Raw genomic sequence first — 21,364 nt, 5'->3', positions numbered from 1 at the left:
TCACAAATCGCTTTCGACCTGGTCGAGCCATCGTGCACATTGGGGCCCCCTGTTCCTGGTGCCGGTGGGGTTGTTGAAGAGGACTGTTTTCGTCGCACTGTCTAGATGTACTTCACTGCTAGATGTACGATGGGAGTCTCCCCAAGCAGCGTCTGTAGCTCGTGGTTCATACGCCTCCGCCATTCTCTGCTTTCAGTTTGTACTCCGCCAAATATCGTCCGCAGCACGGCAAGGGCGCGTATGTCCTCCGTGAGCAGTGTCACGGCTTCAAGTCAATAAAGAACTACCGGCCTAATAAGACTTTTGTACATTGTTAGCTTCGTGCGGCGGCGTACGCTTCCTGATCGTAGCGTTTTACGAAGGGCAAAGCAGGCCCGATTCCCCGCTTGGATGCGCCGCTGGATCTCCTCACTAGTGTTGTTGTCCGCGGTCACCAGCGATCCCAAATACACGAACTCCTCTACCACTTCTAGTTCGTCGCCGTCAACGGTTACCGTCCGTTAGAGGCGCGCGTTTGTTTCCTGTGAGCCTCTTCCTTTCATGTATTTGGTCTTCCGCTTTCAGTCTGGCGTAGACTGCTCCTGGCTATGATATCGAAGTCATCTGCAAAGCCTAGAAGTTGGCTACCCTTGGTAAAAATCGTGCCTCTCTTTTCGATGCCCGCTTGTCGAATCACCCCCTCAAGAGCGATGTTGAACAGCATGCAGGATAAACCGTCACCTTCTCTCGACCCTCGCCTCGAGAGTGTCCCAGAGATGCGTACGAAACACATCACTCGATCCAATGTAGCTCTGATCAGTCGCGTCAGTTTGTCCGGAAAACCGTGTTCGTGCATTATCTGCCATAGCTTGCCTCGATCGACTGTATCGTATGCTGCTTTGAAATTAATAAAGACGTGACGCGTGCAAGATGCAAGATCTGTCGGATAGTAAAAATTTGGTCTGTAGTTGCGCGAGCCCCCATGAAGCCCGCCTGATAATTCCCTACGAAACCTTGTGCTATCGGTGACAAGCGGCGTAACAGGATCTGAGAGAGTACCTCGCAGGCGGCATTTACCAGCGTAATACCACGATAGTTGCAGCAGTCTAGCCGATCACCCTTTTTGTAGATGGAACAAACCACTCCTTCCATCCATTCCTCCGGTAGCTTTTCCTCCTCCCAAATCCTCGAAATAATCCAGTGTAGAGCCTTTGCTAGCGTTTCTCCGCCATGTTTCCAAAGCTCTGCCGGCAGGCGGTCCTTCCCAGCGGCTTATTGGTCTTCAGCAGCCCAATTTCTCGTTTGACTTCTTGGAGATCAGGCGCTAGGACATTACTATCTTCCATGGGCGCTCCTAGGTTAATTTCCGTTCCGCCTCCTTCTGCGACTTCGCCATTGAGGTGTTCATCGAAGAACTGCTTCCATCTGTCGACCACCTCGCGCTCGTTTGTGATTAGATTCCCTCCCTCGTCCTTACACATGTCTGGTTTCGGTATGTAGGCCTTCCGAGTTTGGTTCACCTTCGCATAAAACTTGCGCGTGTCACTAGCTCGGAATAGTTGCTCTAATTCTTCACGATCTCTGTCTTCCTTTTGGCGCTTTTCCTCCTCAGGATCGTGGTCAACTGGTTCCTAGCTCGTCGGTATTTGGTCAGGTTCTCTCTAGTGGCAATACTTATATAATTTTTCCAAGCAGTTTTTTCCCCTCCACCACTTGTTGGCATTCCCCATCAAACCAATCATTCTGTGTACTCCGAGGCTCAATACCTAGTGCCGCGGTAGCGGCCTCTCCGATGGCCGAGCGTATTCTGCCCCAACCGTCTTCGAGGTTTGAAGCTCTCCTCGGAAGAAGGCAGTGCTTCAATCAGTACTCGCGCGTAGTTCTCGGCTGCTTGTGGGTTATCTAGCTACCTGATGTTCAGCGGAGGAAGGCGGCTTTGACGTGTCCGGTATACGGTGGACAGCTTTGAGTGCACATGTACTTCTACTAGGTAATGGTCAGAATCAATACCCGCATCTTCCCTACCGACCTGGGCGTTCATATCCCCGATGACGATCTTGATGTCCCGTGACGGGCAGCTGTCGTACGTTACCTCCAGCCTCGCGTAGAATGCTTTTTTCTCATCGTCGGGTCTACCTTCATGCGGGCATTGCACGTTAATGATGCTATAATTGCAAAAACGGCCCTTTATCATCAATACACACATTCTCTCATTGAACGCTTTCCAATGTATCACGCGATCCTGCATTCCGCCCAGCACTTCAAAACCCGTTCCCAGTTCGTTGGTAGCGCCACCGCTCTGGCGAAACTGGGCCTTTCCGCCACGGATCTTCCATACCTTCTCTCCTTTGCGACAGATTTCCTGCAGAGCTACGATGCCGAGTTTTCGGAGTTCAAGTTGTTCAATCAGCACCCGCTCGCAACCTGCGAAATTTAGCGATCTGCAATTCCAAGTACCGAGTCTCCATTCGTCGTCCTAGTTCCGTCGCCTACTGTAGCCGTACTGGGGCAACACTACCGAGTCTCGCGATGGGGCTGCCATCTTATAGTGCCGAGACTCACTATACCTCCTTCCCGGTTAGTATGCGACCTTATTTTCCACCGGGGTTGGTTACCCGAGGTCCGCTAACGTTGCTCGTATTCTGGCTGGTACCACGAGGAGGTCGAGATCGGAGTTGCTGGATAAGAGGCTAACCACCACTATGGGGTCTATATTCCGCATTATCCAGCCGTTTACCAACCAATGCTAATCCTAATGCTATCTCTTAGAATTTTCAGGTACTTATCAGACTGCCTAGCATATCGAGTTGGTTAACCTCCAGTCAAACTAGCGTGTAGCTAGTAGAGCAATAAACAAAGGTGGTTAGCCTCCAGTTCAACAATCGACCTTTTCGCGTGCCTAATGGCGGCTAGTTAAAGCCGTATAAAGATATACATTTATAGGGATTTATGGCTTGTGGGTACAACTAACGGAAAAAATAACATGCTTTTGGCAACTCTGCTCACGTCATGTTGACATTTTCCCCTTGCAAAACTGTCAAGCGTACGTTAGCAAAGTTGCCAAAAGCATTGAAATATTTTCCAAAAGTTGCACCCACTATCCGCCATTAAGCACGCGAAAAGGTGTATATACCTCAATAAACAAGGGAAAAGAGATTACATTGTGCTTAGCTGCGCGATTAATGGAGTGACTACCCTATTTTCATGGATATATCGAAATGCAACATTCCAAATTGCAAGCGGAAAATTTTTCGTCAAAACGATATCAAGATGTCTTAGAGAAATATCCTTATATCACTTTCCTATACGAGTAGTAAAACAAAAAAGAAATTCTTTAACGGGAAATTAGCAGTCAGCAACCTTTTGTCAAAGAGCCCATTTTCGGAAGCAGTTTTTGGACACAAATGCGGGGTTCTGTGTATGCGTGCTATAATGGCGGACTCTATAAAATGTGTTCGTAATATGCGAACAATCTTTTTGAGAACCCTGCATCTGAGAGAGAGTCGCGAAAACGGTTTCCTTTTTCTCATTCTTTGACAGTTCTTATTCTTCTTATTATGTTTGTGTTCATTTTCGGGCTGACCGTTCAAGCGCGTGCGTGAACTCTACATTGGACGTGATAAGTGCGTGTCTTGTAGCGACATTTTTTGGTGCTAGTTGGTCTACGGCACATCAGCTTCTGCAAAAATATTGTATGCAACATGTGATAAATCGGAAGCGCATAGTTTATTGCATGTAAAATGACACGTTATGAGTATAATTTTGTGAGAAATTCGAAAGTATGTTTGTAGGAGATATAGTAGGCATAGCTTAGAGTAGAAGTTTATATAAGGATGACAATCATTGTAAAATATATTATTAGCATTCGAGTAGCTCACGAATAAACATCGTTTTAATTAATTAGCTACAATTATCAGAAGTGGGATTATACTCCGTGAGTGCCTTCAATCAACAATGCAGAAATTTTTTGAGAACCGAAAGCTTATCGGCAAATGGAAATTCCTCAAGGCAATCGAACGAAGATGTCCATTTGGAGCAAAATTACCAGTACAAGCAATAGTTTTTATGAAAAAATTAGAGCCGTTGGATCGACTCTTGGACCTATCAAAAGCGAGACTAGCGCTGTTGGAGCAACAACTAGTAAAATCGCCGCAACTGTTGGAGCAGTTGAATTCGTCGTCAAAGTGATTGAAACTACGGAGACTATTTTTTGTGAAGAAACCAGAGCCGTTGGTGCGACTGCTGGTATGACTGTTGGAGCAATCAGAAGCGCTGTTGGAGCAGCGTCTAGTGGAATCAACATAACTGTTGGAGCAGTTGGATGTGATTTCACAAATACGATTGTGAGTTCTAGAGCTTCTAGTCTATGGCAGGACGAATTAGCTTTTGAAGAATTGATGGATTTTCACTTATTTTTTTGCATCCCGATGCCCGAAGACCATTCTGCAAATATTAAATTATGAAAACACAGGAATGATGTACATCGAGGACGATGTAATTGGTCAGAATGGCCGAACTGTAGGAGATATAGTAGGCATAGCTTAGAGTAGAAGTTTATATAAGGATGACAATCATTGTAAAATATATTATTAGCATTCAAGAAGCTCACGAATAAACATCGTTTTAATTAATTAGCTACATGCTTAGCGTAAAATATTATCAAACGTTTTTTTAGTTAGCAGCTAATTTTCAACGAAAAATATAAGACCAATTTAATTTCTTTTTTGGGTTTTCCTAAAGAACTACCATCCGAAAACTTGTATGAGTTACCAATACTTTTCCATTTCTGACCAATAATAACAACTCATTGCATTTGACAGTTCAAACTGGCTGCATTTGACGTACGATTTTTTCCTATCCGCGAATCTCTCTCAGATGATCAGCAACTTCGTAGTCACGAATAGCGGGATTCACGTAATCAATTTTAGGTGTGTCAACAGGTTTAAGTAATTTTAGCCTATACTTTTAAACTAAAAAAAAACTAACGTGCACTCAATTAACCGTCAAAATCAGGTTGGTTTATTTTAAACGTGTTTCTTCTCTTTCTCATGTCACACACACAGCCAAACGAGAGGAAATTTTTGTTCCCCTCTCGATTTGGAACGGGACAGAAAAGAAAAGAAATCCATCAATCGCGATCTGAAAATGGTAAAAGTGGCTTCGTCGCAAGCCAACGGTGATGTGATTTTTTAAAAAATTGTAGACTAAATCTAGCGAAAAAGTGATCTAGCGGTGTGGGAAAGCGTAGTGCAAGGTGAGACATAGCGGAATTAGATATTTTTCGTCAAGAACGAAGATAATTTGAGTGGAAAATGTGCTTTTAAAATTGGTGTCTGCAGCGAAATAGCTACCACTGAGCAAACTAAAATGGGGGGTTTCCATTGGTGTTCACTTCACACACGGACGACGGTAGGAAAGTTCTTTGCCAGCGTTAAAGCTCAAAAGTGGATTAGATCAAATTTCAGCTGTAATTTTTTCGCTTTTCATTAACGAAAAATCTAAAGAAGCAGCTGAATGCAATTTGTTTTGCGTTGTTAATTTGCTTATAATGATGTGGCTGGAATAAGAAAAAAATGGCAAGGCGTCACCATTTTCATGCGTAACTGGGGCATGACAAGAGCAGAAAAATACCTTCTAAAGAACAGGTTACAGTTGGGCCTGCATAATGCGAACGGTGCTGGAAGAATATTTTTTCGAGCATATCTCAGAACATATTTTTATGTATGCTAAAAAGTTTAACCAAAAACAGATTCTTGCCAATGTGGAATAAAGGCTATTTGAACTTTATCCAACTGCATGTAAGCCGTACTATTAATCCACACTGTACCTCCATTGCGTATGAAATTTATTTATTGCGCTACAAGCATAAATTAATAACAAAGATTCACAAGTTTTGCCCAAAATTGCCTCCCATACAACAAATAAACTGATAATGTTTTCTATTTTTATTTACAGTTGATTGCAACGAGGAGTTGAACAAGTAATTGTACAAGAGTGCAATCGGAGCTGAAGATTCCAGTGTTTATTTGACAAGTGCGTGTTGATTCGTTACAAATAGAACACATTTCTCGAGTTGGTAAACTGCCGGGAATAGTTCCGAAAAAAACAAAAAGCGAGTTTGACCGCAGGCAATGCAGAGTGCTGAAGACACTTCAAACCTTATGGACACCGAACACAATAATGCGTCGTTGTCCGCGTCGTCGCCACCATTAAGTAACACCGGCGTTGCAGCATCCCCCGTTGCTGGATCCGGGGTTGTCGGTTCTGGTCCCGGTACCGCAGCCGGATCCGGTTCGACCGGTCGTACCGGTGAATCGTTGGAGTATCACTGCCGCATGCTGGAAGGTACCCACCGTCGAGCCTCGTAACAGACTCGCAAACTTATTATCTTTCTCTTACCCAAAACAACAAAGCAATAACCACTCGTCTAACGACTGACTTTTTTTGAGAGCAGGGAGATAAATTATTAGTCATATCGTTGATTCTGTATTGTTTAAAATTCAGGGATAAGTTCGTCTAAATAGCGCAACTTTCATTCTGTAGACCTATCGATAATAGTTTTTGTGGTTTCGTTTCGTATCTATCCTTGAAATTAGTTTCTACGAACAGTGTTCGGTATTATTTTTAAACGCAGACAACTTTCCAAACATGGATGTGGATCGAGTGACGGTCGATTATGCTAATGAAATTTTATTACTCAACAGCAGACAACGTGCGATGTGAGTGATAGATTGCTAAACGGTAGTACATGCGTGGACACAGTTTGAACTCTAGTTTGCAGCTTGCGGTACTCTGGACGATGCAAATACGCATTATATAATTATTCCGGTTAAAACATAAGTAACGTGCTTTGTTTCCTACAATAACATAATATGTGAATTGTTTTCTATTCTCCAATATCATAAACTAAAAATTATTACTCATTTGTGACAATTTAAAATCAGCATGATTCTCCAAAAAATACAAAAACAGAGTTAATGCAACGTACAATAATTGGTTAACAAAAAGCAGTACAAAAAATTAACTATTGGGAGATACTGAATGAATTACGGGAAGGTTTGATGAGTTGGCATTGCACCGGCTGGGATCGATTGCTGTCGTACGTACCTGTTCGCGATCTCTACAGTCACCGACTTCCTGCGGAAAGTGCTATGGCTTTAATTCGATTTCCGTCGCTGCGACAACAGTGCTTGAGAAGACGAACTTTGTCAATTGATAGTGTTTTTATTTGCAACTGCAACGACATGTGAAACGATCGTCCTCATGCGTTTCAATTATTATGGTAAATAGTGAAGGTGTTCTGCTTGCATGCCAGCCAGCTGGTAAAGCCAATTAATTGTTTATTGTGATGTATGGACGTGTTGAAAAGTAATCAAGAAAATTCAACCATCGTAGCATGAGATATGCCTGAAGAAAAAGTAGGTTTTTATTGATCCAGCTAACGTCACTACCATCGTCTTCGGGGCAACAACAAGAAAAATGAATGGTGAAATGAGAACTGTGCTCTAGGGGTGGGAAATATATTGCCAAAAAAATCAATAAAGTATAGTGAAATCGAAAAGCCAATGAACTGTGTGTGATACACCAAAAGATGAAATGGGTTAAGTCGGGTGGGTCGCAAAAAGCAATAGTGTGATCACGCCCATAGCCATACTCAATCTGAAATATGAGCAAGTGAATGTGTATAAAGAGATGCAAAAAAAGTCGACAAGCGTCTTCGTCAAGTGTGGAGTGTCTCTTGATTTCAGCATTAGCGCATTATTTGTATAGAAAAAAAATCAGTGCACCGTCCAAGCGCGAATCAGAGTTTCAAACAGTGTCTACAGTGTCTAACCGGGAATGAGAATGGGAAGGCTATAGTGTTCTAGATCAGTGGAAGTCAAAGTAACCGCCCAGTTAATAATAGCAGGCTGGCCGAAGGATTCCCTGATCTCGTCTATGCTGTCCCAGATCTTCGGAAAGCAGAAAGTGCCTCACAAGCTTTGTGCGTTGGTTTGTTGATTCGGTTGAGAATTTTGTGTACACCCAAATAAAAATGGTCCAAATCTGGCGGCACCCATCGCTGCCGGGCGCGTGAGCTACACGTGTGTGGGTGGTTTCTTTTGGTATGATTTACAACAATTATTTGATACATTATTAAAAAAGGACAGAACCACTTCAAAGCAGTTAGCAGCTGTGCCAATAGATAACATTATTATTGCATTCGATTTCAGATCCCCAAAATCCCATCTATAAGTTTGTTATACAGTATTACCCCATTAGCCAGACCGAAACATACACAGGCTTCCCTTCATGGATAGGCTTTTTCTGTCTCATCATATATTTTTTTTGTGTTAATTCATCAATGCTTCGAAATTGGTAATCTTTTTTGAAGAAACAAGTGTATCCATATCACAATTCAAAGACAGGATAATTCGCATTCGCTGATCCATTCTTGTTTACGTTTAATGGGAAAATGTGATGCAAGATTTAACTAAATATTAAATCGTTCAGGAAATCTTTAAAGTTTTGTTAGCTTCATCAATCTAAACAATCTAAATTGAACTTAGTGCCGAATCTATACGACAGACTCTATAATAATGCAAACTGGATACGTACTATGAGAATGCCACTTCAGTGGGACACAGGGTCAAAAACACTTTATTTTGATAATCGAAAGTTTTATTATATTTATGAGCACATGAACTGCAATTCCTGCAATGTTTACGACGGCAAAAAAATAAATAGGACTGTCACCACATCTTTGATCTCTAGAATCGCTACCAGTTATTCTTTGCTATACGAATCCATCGACTTTTGAAACCGTAATAGCCGTTTTTCCCTTCCTTCTGTACATGTCGAAGTGTCCAGAACAATACTTTAACGTCAATACTCAAGCTGTTAAAGGTATGTTTTTGCCGTGTGACGGACCGCTTAGGCTCGTTTCATGATTTAGAATGAATACAGACCTGAATGCAGAAAATTTGAACTCATTCAAAATCGGAATGAACGTAAAAATTTGCAATCCCGCTTTGAATACGGTTTTCTCGTTAGAGATCTCGAGAGTGTAGACTCAACAACCGTACTCACTTTCGTCGCCCTTATCTCCACAGATCCACGCTAACTTTTCTCCTCGGTAGCTCAGGGTTTTCTGGACCTGGTTCATTATATAATTTCTTTTCATTCCGTCACAGTCTACGGTTTCTCGCCAGCACACATGAGTCTTACCAGCTCTATGGGCAGGTGGGCGGAACGTTGTCAACCAAAAGAAACCTTGACTAGTACAGTAGCATTTTGAATTTGGCAACAAATGCATGTCACATATATTGCAAAAATCGAGACCCTTTTTAAGCTAAGCACGTGGACGTGCATTGAAGCGATCGGCAATCACTAAGGGCTTAAATCCAACATGGTCCAGCGGACATCTTCAGCAATTACCAACAAGTTAAACGAGGCTAACTTATGCCTGACTCATTTAGTGGCCGAAGGTAAAAGAACCTTCAACCCAGAAAAGGTTAGATAAACTACAGAGGCTTGCTTGTGCGTATGAATAATCATAAAATAGTTGGAGCCTTGTTTATTGATTTGAAGAAGGCCTTCAATACAATAGATCACAGACTGCTAAATGATAAACTGGAAGTTTGTGGAATTAGAAGAGTAGTGAAATCACTTATTGAAAGCTACTGCGTCAAAGGGTGTGCCACAAGGCAGTAGTAACCAGGCTTCATTTTGCTCATCTTATGCATACAGAGGCAGAGCAATCTGCTTCTCACAAAGATCAAGTGCTTTCGTTTTCTGTTCAACCGTTTCCAACTCCCTCCGAACGATGCCTGAATACTGTTTTCTCTTACGACCATTCATCTTGCGCAGAAGGAGCACAACGACAAGCAGATTTTCTTCGCACCCTGAAGACACGAGACTTTTCGCTCCGTGTCCTAAAGAGAATATCCAATAGGCAACTATATGGACTGGAACGATTTGCTCCGTGACCTTGAGAGCATGCATTCGGTAGCGCTCCGGCAGAAAAAGAAAGATGAAATCAAGCTGATGCTCACTCGCCGGCAGAGCAAAGCACTGCAAAAGCAAAACAAAACTCGACGCGTCGGAGAAGGTAACATCCGACTGAGAGAGAGCAAATCGATTCGTCTTCTGCGATTTGCTAGGAAAACGCCGAGAATTGAGATTTTTTGCAGAGCACGGCCGAAGCCTGGCAGTAACCTGGGATTAATCTTGTTTCTAATATTTATCAACGACCTGGCTAAGCTAGATCTGCATGGGAAATTGCGTCTCTTTGCGGATGATATACCTGCGTTTTACCAAGGAACTGATTGCGCAACAATTCAACGTCATATCGAAGAGGATTTTATGCTTCTGAACGAATTGTTTGGAGCTAACTTGCTGTCAGTGAACTTAGCTAAAACAAAATATATGCTGATTTATTCTCCCCGTAGACGTCTTCCAAATCGAATATCAATTGAAGTAAACAGTAAAGTTGCAGTTTCGAAAGCGGAAGTTGTCGTCTCCCTGTCGAATATTGAGGAAGGTTGCCTAATTCTTATCCAGAACCACTAGGAAAACACTCTACTTCTGATTAATCCACACCCGACTGCAGTATCTTGTTGCCAATTAATTAGGGACTTTTCTGTAGATCGTCCTTTCGAGAACTCCAGGTGATACAAAACAGATGCCTAAACGGCGTTTAAGGAGACCGGTTATGTACCCCACACAGTTGCTATACGAAAATCCCGATGATTCAATGCTTCCACAATCCGAGTACTACAGGAGTTCCAAATCTTAATACTTACTTACTTACTAACTTACTTATGTGTCCATGTCCACCGGTTCGGGAAGAACAAAGGGATGAAATCAGAGATATCCACTGCTGACGGTTACCCGCCATGGCTTTTACCTGTCGCCAGGACAGGTTCTCATCTACAACCCGGATGTCGTTGGCTAAGCTGCGTCGCCATGAGCCTCTGGGTCTGCCTCTTCTACGGTATCCTTGTGAATTCCAGTCGAGTGTTTCTCTGCAAACCTCGTTCGCGCCTTTTCTCAAGGTGTGTCCGATCCACTTCCACCTATGTTCACAAATTTCTGTTGCTATCGGCCGTTGATGACATCGACAATGGAGTTCCTCGTTGGATGTCCAGTCGTCAGGCACGAATGATACATCGCAGGCACCGGTTAATAAATACCTGCAGTTTTTGCGTTGTTTCCTCTGAGACGCACCACGTTTCGCAGGCATAAACTGCCGTAAATCGCATATCAGTCCCATTTTCTATGGAGTTTCCTATTTAAATGGGACTGTTATGCGATTCACGGCAGTACAGTAGTATGGATATAACGTTTGAATTAAAGATTCGGGTTTTCGTACGTAGAGTGACCCGGTTTGAGCGCCAAATATTTCGCAGACCTGCAAAAACACCCTTGGCCTTTCTGATCCATGTGGTTATATCAGTCTTGGTACCACCATCGGGCGTTGTCTGGCTACCAAGATTTTGAAAAGGCTCAGTGGCTCCCGTCCACATTAAGGTGGCAGCCCCGTCAGCGGGACAAGGACCTTAGATTAACAGCCTACTGTACCGGAACACAAAAAGTTAGTGGAAGATGAAATCTCTCTGGATTATTGGCAACGGGCTTTAGCATGAAAACACGGAAATCTTAATACATTTGCGCAGTATTCCTACTGGATCCATTTCGGTATCAAGTAGAATGCACGAAAGTTGCTCTAGTAGACAAATGAGCCACCTTTACCTACCAAGATTTAATACGGAGTTCGTCCGCAAAAAAATTTGCTACATCGGTAGCAAATTATTATACATCTAGCAGTAACCAAAACCTGGAGTTGCTCACTTACTTTTGCGACAATCCACGCTCCACGCTTTGCGGTCTTGGGCTGCCATTCTGCAGTCGCCCTAGCATGTTCTAGTCAACAGCGCTCATCCAACGGGTACGGGGTCTGCCTGGATGTCGACGGCCTCTGTCGGCTTCTCTGCTGCTATCTTCTAATATGCCGCCAAGAATTGATCGCAGGATCTTACGCTCAAAAACACCAAGAGCTCGTCGGTTGCTCTCTTTCAACGTCTACGCTTCGTGGCCGTACCACCGTGAGAATTAGCATCTTAAAGAGCGTGAATTACGTAGGGAGTTGCAGGCCACAGAACCTCTGCTACCGACGTAATTTGTAGAAGATTTTGTTGGCAGCCGCTATCCGCCTTTTTACTCTACGGCTCATATCGTTGTCACATGTCACTAATGTACCAAGGTAAACAAATTCGACGAACTCTTCAAAAGCATCTCCATCTATCACCACGGCAGTTCCAACACCCGAAGGGTCTCCACCCTCTCTACCAACCACGGTATATACTTTGTTTTGGCAGAGTTTATGACAAGCCCTATCCTCGCAGCTTTCTCCTTAAGATGCGTGTACGTCTGTTCCACAGCTCTACAGTTATCACCGATGTTATCGATGTCATCCGCGAACCCTGGCATCATATGAGATTTTGTGATGATGGTACAGCTTCTCTGCGTGCCTGCCTTTCGAGTAGCACCTTCCAAAGCAAATGTTGATTCAATAACCCGTCACATTGCTTCAAACCATTTAACGTCACAAACGAGTCCGATGTCTCGCCCGCTATTCTGACACTTGATTTTGAACTATCAAGGGTACCCAGGTGACCAATAAGCATTTTTTTTCCATGTGTGGACTCATTACTGCGACCAGTATAGTTGATCTATTGTAATATCGCCCGGGTATTTGCTGTATGACCTGCACTGCATTTCTTTTTGATATAAACGCTATTAAGTGAGCGATATGCTTATTAAATTTATGCGTGCTTGTGTGTATTGGGGTTTACCCTTCCTTCAAAGCTTGATCTACTTTACCCACTTATTCCTCGCTACCAGCACTATCCCATATTATAGTCATCCCTGGCGAGGACTCATTCGTACCTCTGGCCAGTACACTTAACTATAAGAAGGACATTTGCACTGTCAGGATGGCTTCAGTGGATAAATATAAAGAATTCAGCATGAAGGAAGGGTATATGGAGGGGCCTGAGAATAAACCCATGCTAAAGTCACTTGACATCAAATGGCTTGATTCTACTAAGATTCGAACCCACGACCACTCGCTTGTCAAAGCAGACTCGGTAACCTTGCGGCTACGGAGCCCCCCAACCAATAAGCATTAGTATAAGCAGCAAATCAATCGGTAGTCCATGGCGTTTTATACTGCATGTTGCTGTTAACCAACCTTTTGACTGCATAACTGTTGTAAATTGGCATCCACGATTCTATTTAAATTCTTCTTGTTGGTAACTATTTGCAAATAAGCATTGTCAGCTCTATAACAGGGCTAGCCGTGAGGTAGCCGCATATTTTGCTAAAATAGCATTTAAGGCAACTTAACTGCTTATTGGCTTGCATTTAAATTGCACTGGAAATGCCTATTAGTTACCAGGGTAGGGTAATCAGTCTAATCAGTTTGGTTGGAAAACCACGTTCAAGCATAATCCGCAACAGCTGATTTCGTTTTGCTGAATCGTACGCCGCCTTGAAGTTTATAAACAAATGGTTGGTCTGCAAGTTGCAGTCTTGGAATTTGTTGAAAATTTTGGAAAGTCTTGGAATAGGTTAAAAAAATAAGTGTAATTGCAGGACTGATGACTGGACACTGCCCGAGCAATCACCATTTCACAAGCGATACTTACATGCCACGATACTGAATATCAGAGCATTTACTGATAATATCGAAAAATGCATTTTCTGCCAGGAAACCGCAAACTTAATCTCTATCTCTTTCGATGAAAAAGAAAAAAACAGTTGCACTTGAATGTTACTGTTTTTTAAGAATCCACACAGCAGCAACATATATGAAAAATCCTGCTCAGCTAGATCAAACGTTGGTTTGCTCAGGCCCGAATGCAGACTAAAACCTGAGATCTGGAGCCAAAATATACCGTACAAATCCAAACTATGTATTCTGTCTCATGATACCTCTTTCTACAAACGCACAAAAATGTGCGTCGAATCTATAATTATTGCACATAAGCTATGACATGCAACTGGTGTTCAACGTCTTAAATCACGAGTTTGTCGATACTTTTGGAATGATAGAATGCAATCATTTACTAAGGTTCCCTCTATCCTCAAAACAATTAGGATCTAACAATCCTCTGGCTGAAAATTCAAAAAAAATCGGAAAAGTTCCTAAAAAATCGGGAAAATATTCAAGCATGAATCTTGGGGAAGCCCCCCATATAACTAATTCGAAAGGTTGCCAAACCATCCTTCGCCAAATGCATGTTTTTCGGCTAACTTAAAACTTATTGGTCCATGTAGGCCGATCCTGCAGAACAAAGGGATGAAATCAAAGATCTCCACTGCCGACGGTTACTCGCTATGGCTTTCACCAGCTAACAAGTCAACAGCCCACATGACGTTGGCTAAGCTGCGTCGCCATGAGCCCCTCGGTTTGTCTTTTCTTCGTTGTCCAGGTGTGTTTTTTTCGGACAACAATCCAATTTGGGTATCTTATAATAAATCGTTCGATTCAACCTAATAACCCGATAGATACTAGACAGGATCGTAATCAGTCTGTACCAGTTATGATCAGAAGCTGAGTTTTGGATGACGACCTCTACTTGCATTCGACACTACAGAACAAATACAGCAAGCACCATTTGGCAGGGTTACGTTACTGGTCAGGAAAGACGAATAACCGAAAGTTCTGTCATCGAAAATGACGATTCGATCACACATCATTGCCAGGGTTTGAACCGACCCTTTTTTTCTACCGCAGTTAACCACCACGCATTCGAATTCATTCCGTCCGTTCAGTCGTGGAATACGGACGCTCTGCCTAATACAATCAGCGTTTGGTACAGTCATACCTCCGATTGTACAGCAGAAGAAATAGGTTCTGAGCTTTTTGCATTTTTGTTTGGATCAAGTTTGCTTTACCATTTCGACTGCAAAACAGTCAATTGACTGACAGTCACCGCATTAACGAAAAGTAACCGCGCTATCGTATGATTCAATACTACAAAATATTTTGCTTATGTCGAATCAAAAAACACTTTACCTTACGCCTCCAGTAAGTTAGCAGTTTACTTTACACTCTTCAATATGACTGCATTCAAAAAACAGTTAAATGATTGTGTTTGAAGCGCAAGAAAGCCAGCGCATGCAGGCAGTCACAGTTAACTTGCGATCACTTTTCAAGCCCTGGTCATAGTTGGGACATGTTTTACAAAAAATGAAGAGTCCGGACATATACTTTCCAAGTGAAGTCAAATAACCACCGATAAAAAACTCTTGGCTTTCCTTGGTCACGGTACGATTTCCCATTCTCCTGGTTGTGTTATGAAGAGTATTCATAGATATGCTTATCGTTGACAAACTGACGCAGATTACCGCGTTTTTTCGCTTTGAGCATTTAAACGCAGTATTAAACCAAGCCAGTCAATGTCGTACACCATTCAAAGTTCCCAATTTAGTGTTCGACATCGGAACGAAAATTGAAGTCCGTGTTCCGGTCCGGTTAAAAATCGGCACGAACTTTGTTATTCCGACTCAATTCCGGTCCGATTTGGCTCTGTTCCGGTTCCGGAACCTGAACAGAGCCAAATCGGTCCGGATTATTAGTCTTTATAGTCGGAACACTATCCCGATTAGCCTTTTTTTAGAAAAGCCTTGAACGCGATCGACTTTTCCATGTAGACGTTGGAGCCCTCTTTGTTCTACCAAGGAGTACATATGTACTGTAGCCGCAAGGTTACCAAGCCTGCTTTGACAAGCAAATGGTCATGAGTTCGATAGGTCATAAGATCTTAGTAGAATCAAGTCTTTCGATATCAAAGTGACGTTAGCATGGGTATATTCTCAGGGCCCTCATCACCCTTCCTTCATGCTGAATTCTGTATTATCCCGATATGGCCTATTCACAGTTCAAAAATGTTTCTTAGAGCAGCGGTTCCCAAAAGGGGATTCGCGAACCCCCGGAGGTTCGCCAAAAGTTTTAGGGGGTTCGCGAAAAATTTGGCGGTAATGGCGGACGACTCGATTTGATGTGTGAGATGACAGATACCAAACCAGTGCAAGTAAGATACCAATCAGTTTGGAGTCATTGTTGCATTCACCAGCAGAATTTCATATAAAACATTGGGGATAATTGATAAGCGGAGATATGCGAAAGTCAGAATTGAGAGGGCGCCAGCCAGAATGGCTAAAATAGCAGCCCGTCATCGATTTGCAACTGGAGAAAAATTCGCGTAAACTCTGAGGCATCATCGTTAGCTAAAATTGAAGTAGCAATAATAAGTATGAAGTCCAGCAAAGCATGATGGTATTATCAGCTGATCAGAGTGTAAGCAGGATATCTTACTGATACAGCAGTATGTTGCTTTGTATCACTTTCAAAATATTCTGCAAGGTCTTAATTGGACTCAGAAGAAAATTTACGCTACTCTCTGGTGGCAGCTAGTAGATTTCGTGCTGACCGATCATGTGTGAATCATATCACAACGCTCCGAAGTATGTTGGAGATCCCAGGACTTCCATGGCCTGATTATTGATATCAAAAAATAAATCTTGAAAGCACCTGGGGAACATTTTTAATTGTAACCAATAATAGTATGTCGAATTGTAGATTACCCTGAAACCCTTTGACAATGCAACAATGACGACGACGACATACTGTCCCTACTGCGATCTGATATAAAGAACCAGCTTGACTGCTCCGATAGCTCCAAGGCAGCATATCTCATAGTCAACGTTGCTAAATCGACACTAATAATCCCTCCAATTTCGCAGTAGCTGAACAACCAGTTGAGGGAAGGAAGTTTACCAAGACTATAAACACATGGACCAGTGGTGCCTTTGTGAGTCTTCGAAATGTTTGGCGCTCAAATCAAAGCGTCCATCACTGATGTCACTAGCGCCAAATACAAACAGGGATGCGGGAGCATAGATGAAAGTAGATCGGGCATACCTTGAAAAGATGAGTGATCGAAATTGATTGAGTTCTCTTGTGACAGCCCCATTTGATGAAGAATAGCATAGCATAGCATAGACAACCGTACACATCATGGGTGGCTGATACGATGTACCAGTAAGTACACCATACACCTGGCCATGTCCTTACGACTGTAGAAATGGGTAGGTTAGTTGAACACCTACTTTAAGAGGATGCGTAAAAACTCACGCAATCTTCATAGGTGTTCTTGTACCCAGTATATACGATATGAATAAAATATGAAAAATAAAATTAAATGAAGCATATATGGGAAAAATAGAACAATCTCACCATCAATCCTTCGAATGAAAAAAAAAATTGCGTCAGTTTCCATCATCTAATATCCAATAATTAATTCAATTTTTCCTTACGATATCCATGTGCATTATTTAAGCTTGTTACGGTTAGAGTCTTAATTGTACAATGCTTGAGGTGCTTGAGCTTAAACGAAACAAATAATTAAAATAACATATTATACTTACCTGCTACCATGGCCGTGTGGCTCAGCCGTCTGCATCTGGGTACCACACGGAATCGCACCTCCTAGCTTAGCTACTCAATAGAGTATTACCGGGTATGGCCACGTGGAGGCGCTAGGTAGGAGCTTGGGCTGGCAAAAGCTTTGTTGGTCGCAAAAGCTTTGCTGTGTGCTTTTCAACATCACTCTTAATGGTCCGAAGAGCGGGCATCGAAACGAGAGGCACGATTTTTAGCAAAGGTAGTCCACTCCTAGGCTTCGCAGATGACTTTGATGCCGTAGCCAGGAATGATGCCGAACGACAGTGCGAAGAAAAAAAGTTCTCTTTAACAACCCCACCGGCACCAGCAACAGAGGGACCCAACGTGCAAGATGGCTTGACCAAATCGAAAGCGGCTTGCGACGGCGAGACTAGGCAACCTCTGGATGGTTACCAGAACCAGAGTGAGACACATAGGAAATTAGTGACCCAGAATCGAGTCGAATGAAGACGATTGTTTCAAATATCGCGAGCCACCTCGGCTCTACGCGGACGATGACATTTCTTTATGGTTTTCAGGTATTCCTGATTCCTGATAACCTGAACATTGAGGAATTCCTGATAACCTATTTTGGTCCATGTTCTTCAATAAAATAAATATCGTCCGGGGGTTCGTGGACAAAAAAAGGTTGGGAACCGCTGTCTTAGAGTGAAATGCACTGGTTATATGCGCCAGGAGTGGCTATAATTGGGGACAGCGTTATCATGTGGACCCTCCCAGTCGGCTTCGAGGTACGACGCTGGCCTAATAAGACAGTCGTCGTATGTTCGAATCTCGGCTGGGAGAGGCTGGTAGAGTCAATAGCATTGTAGCAACTGGCCCTGCAATTGTCCTGTACTCTAACAGCTGGCTGCGAAGTCTGTCGTATAAAAACAGAAGGTCAAGTTTCGATCACGGAATGTAGCACCTAGGCTTTGCTTTGCTATTCCTCTTGGAAAGCTAGCAAGCTTAGAAGAAGAAAGATCTTTGCTCTTCCTAGGCTTTTCAACAATGATAAAGAAAGTCCCTTATGAAGACCATCAATTTCTGACTCTTAAGATTATAAAGGCTAGGTTCGGGAAGATTGGACCCCCGGAAAGTGGTCTTTCTAAGCAACTCTAGGAAAGTGTCAAGCGATGGTTTAGGCAGTTGCTCGCATTGTAGTATATTTACCGACTTGACATTGGAATCCTTGAATCGGCCAATCCTAAAGTCCAGCAGGTCCATGCCTGTCCGACTAGGATCGCTGATTATATCGTCAATACGGCATACTGCAGAAATATACACATGCTATCCCCGTGTAAAGCTCTCAAGTAAACAAGCAGCAATGTCCTTCTGTTGCTGGAAACTCGAAACCTAATCACCACAAGCAGGGAAGAAGCGAGATAAAAAAAAACTACTTCGCCGAAGCACTCGGTGGAAAGTGCTTTGTGTACCCATTTTTACGCAAACGAACGTTTGAAAAAACATTCGCCAGAGAGAAATGTTTCGTACGGTTGTGTGCAAGGCTTGCTTTGATCCAATATGAATCTGTTCCACGTTTCACAACGTGTTCCGCATAACTGGCATAAATGAACATTTTAAATATGTTTGACTAAATAAGCAAATAGTCTTACTCATTTCGAACGGTTTTGATAGTTCCTACGGAAGCAACCAGCTGCATTTTGGGACATACAAAAAATCTTGCATCACGTTTTTCGTCATATTTTTCCATACTCGTTTATGTGCTCTCCACAGTTTGTCATATTCGTCTGGTTGTTTGAAATAATTCTGCAAATTACAGCAAACACTAACGTCGCTTTTATCTACACCTCTCGAAATCCACAGACGAACTACAAACCGTAAAGGATTCGGAAACAAAACTCAAACAACAGTATGCCGAATCTCAGCGTCGCGAACGGATCCTTGCACGGCGGCTCGCCGTCAAGGAACAGGAAATGCAAGATTTTGCCGTAAGTATCAGCTTTTTTCCACTCTCGATCTTGAAATTTCATCAATTAGTTCAAAATGCAAACTTTCCCCAATTCACAGAGCCAAATTGCCGAGCTTAAAACCGCCCAAGCACCGGGCCAGGCAGCCCTTCGTTCAGCCCTGCTCGATCCTGCCGTTAATATCCTCTTTCAGAAGCTCAAGAACGAGCTGCAGCAGACGAAGGCAAAACTGGAAGAAACACAGAACGAGCTGTCGGCCTGGAAGTTTACCCCGGACTCTAATACGGGAAAACGGTTGATGGCCAAATGTCGGCTGCTGTATCAGGAGAACGAAGAACTGGGCAAGATGACCTCCAACGGACGGTTGGCCAAGCTAGAGCATGAACTTGGGCTGCAGAAGAAATACAACGAAGAGGTTAAGAAATCCCAGTTGGGTAAGTTAGGTTGTCCGACTCTATTCTTCGATGCATAATAATCGGGATTCTTTTGACTCATTTGCAGAGCTGGATGATTTCCTACAGGAGATGGACGAAGACGTCGAGGGCATGCAGAGTACTATCGTGTTTCTCCAGCAGGAGCTAAAGAGCACCAAGGAGGAGAAAGAGGTTCTCGAGAAGGAGGTGCTCCAGTTGCGGTCGTACGTTAACGGTAGTGCGATCAGCGGCTCCGGTGGGGATGATTCGACCCCAATGGAAACGGATTCGGATCCGGCCTCCTCGCTGTACCTAGTGAATGGAAATAATAATGCAAAGTTGAAGCAAAGTTCTAGTGAACAATCTGAATCTTTGTTGGTGTATCAAAATCGGACGCACTGTAGTGGTGGCAATAACAGCAATCCGGGTTTACAGTTACAGAACGGTGGTGATGAGTTAGTTAATGAGCAAGATCAAACGATCGGCGGCAGCGGTGGTAATAATAACAGTAGACTTAGCGGTAATAGTAACTCTAGTACTGTTAGTAATAACAAAAAAGCAAACAACAGGACTGCTAAAACGGTTGGTGGTAAAAAACGAAATTATACTGAAGAGCAGGACGACGAAGGGGCGGCGGCGGGTAGTGAAGACGAGGACGATAGTGGTCATTACGAGGAAGGGTCTAACAATGGTAAGATGTTGGCTCCTCCTGATAGTGTCGAGCCCTCGCAGAATCACCAGCAGCAGCCACACGAAGAAGAGCAGATCATTGCCAGTAGCAATAAGCGCATGACACGGTCGGGTAAAGGTAAAGCACCACCCAAAGCGACGGTCAGTGTGAAAAAATTACGCCGGGCTTCGGTACTTTCGGCAGAGCCGGCCGACGACGACGACGCTGCCGAGGGGTTTGCGCCAAACGGGGCGAACTGAATTTCTTACCACCCTTAAACGATCCACCGGGCGCCTCCACCGAGCGAGTGCGCGCGTAACGACGAGAGACTTTCGTTCTTTCCCGGGCAATGAATGGCGTACTGTTACTTTTTTTAGCCGGAAGCACGCTATCCCGCGAAGAATCGAAAAAACAGACTAGATATAAGAGCTTGGATGAGTATCCTTCTAAAGTTATATGAAATAAAAAACACACTCAAACACAGATTGAAATTAGAGCTCTAAGATTACCTTATACAATAATAGTTATTGTACATTTGTGGAACCACGGCTAGCGAGCCCGACCGGCCCCGACCGATGCGATGCGGACAACCAATCATATTGTGCCGCGCCCTGCCGTCATCATCTACGGTTAAGTAAGTAAAATAGAGAACCGGAAATAGGAAGAAAAAGATAGTGAAACAAGTTTTTCGTGAAAAGAAAACAAAACAGTGCAAGTTATTTTTTTGTTTCGTAAATGAACATTTCTTAACATCTAAGGAAAACATCAAATACAACTGCAAGCCGAAAAACACAAAAACTTCATAAAAACAATATGTAGTAATTTAAATTATTTCGAAAAGAATAGAGTTAAATTATTCGTAACAATTGTTTGGTTT

At 43.1% G+C, this 21,364-nt stretch overlaps 1 protein-coding gene across 2 annotated transcripts; it reads left to right on the top strand.

Moving 5' to 3' along the window:
- The first annotated feature begins 5,119 nt into the window (after positions 1 to 5,119).
- Positions 5,120 to 21,322, top strand: LOC128733611 (pre-mRNA-splicing regulator female-lethal(2)D). Of its 2 annotated transcripts, none has more exons than XM_053827329.1 (5): positions 5,120 to 5,233; positions 5,935 to 6,324; positions 19,301 to 19,425; positions 19,505 to 19,838; positions 19,906 to 21,322. In XM_053827329.1, exons 2-5 carry the CDS (start codon positions 6,111 to 6,113, stop codon positions 20,745 to 20,747), a joined length of 1,515 nt encoding a protein of 504 aa, XP_053683304.1. In that variant the 5' UTR covers positions 5,120 to 5,233; positions 5,935 to 6,110; the 3' UTR covers positions 20,748 to 21,322. The 2 variants fall into 2 exon arrangements, with proteins under 2 accessions (XP_053683304.1, XP_053683305.1); XM_053827330.1 differs by lacking the exon at positions 5,120 to 5,233 and adding an exon at positions 6,684 to 7,963 and having other exon boundaries at positions 6,218 to 6,324.
- Positions 21,323 to 21,364: the final 42 nt, after the last annotated feature.

The sequence above is a fragment of the Sabethes cyaneus genome, chromosome 2 (assembly GCF_943734655.1).
Source record: "Sabethes cyaneus chromosome 2, idSabCyanKW18_F2, whole genome shotgun sequence".
Classification (NCBI taxonomy): Eukaryota; Metazoa; Arthropoda; class Insecta; order Diptera; family Culicidae; genus Sabethes; species Sabethes cyaneus.
Note: the sequence above shows the minus strand (reverse complement) of the source record. Positions and strands in the feature narration are given on the sequence as shown.

What these genes read in the sequence shown, in the direction of transcription:
- LOC128733611 (XM_053827329.1), top strand. Translation starts at nt 6,111, where the DNA reads ATGCAGAGTGCTGAAGACACTTCAAACCTTATGGACACCGAACACAAT. An exon ending in TCACTGCCGCATGCTGGAAG is followed by an intron (nt 6,325 to 19,300) that starts GTACCCACCGTC and finishes CGAAATCCACAG; the next exon opens with ACGAACTACAAACCGTAAAG. An exon ending in GGTTAAGAAATCCCAGTTGG is followed by an intron (nt 19,839 to 19,905) that starts GTAAGTTAGGTT and finishes ACTCATTTGCAG; the next exon opens with AGCTGGATGATTTCCTACAG.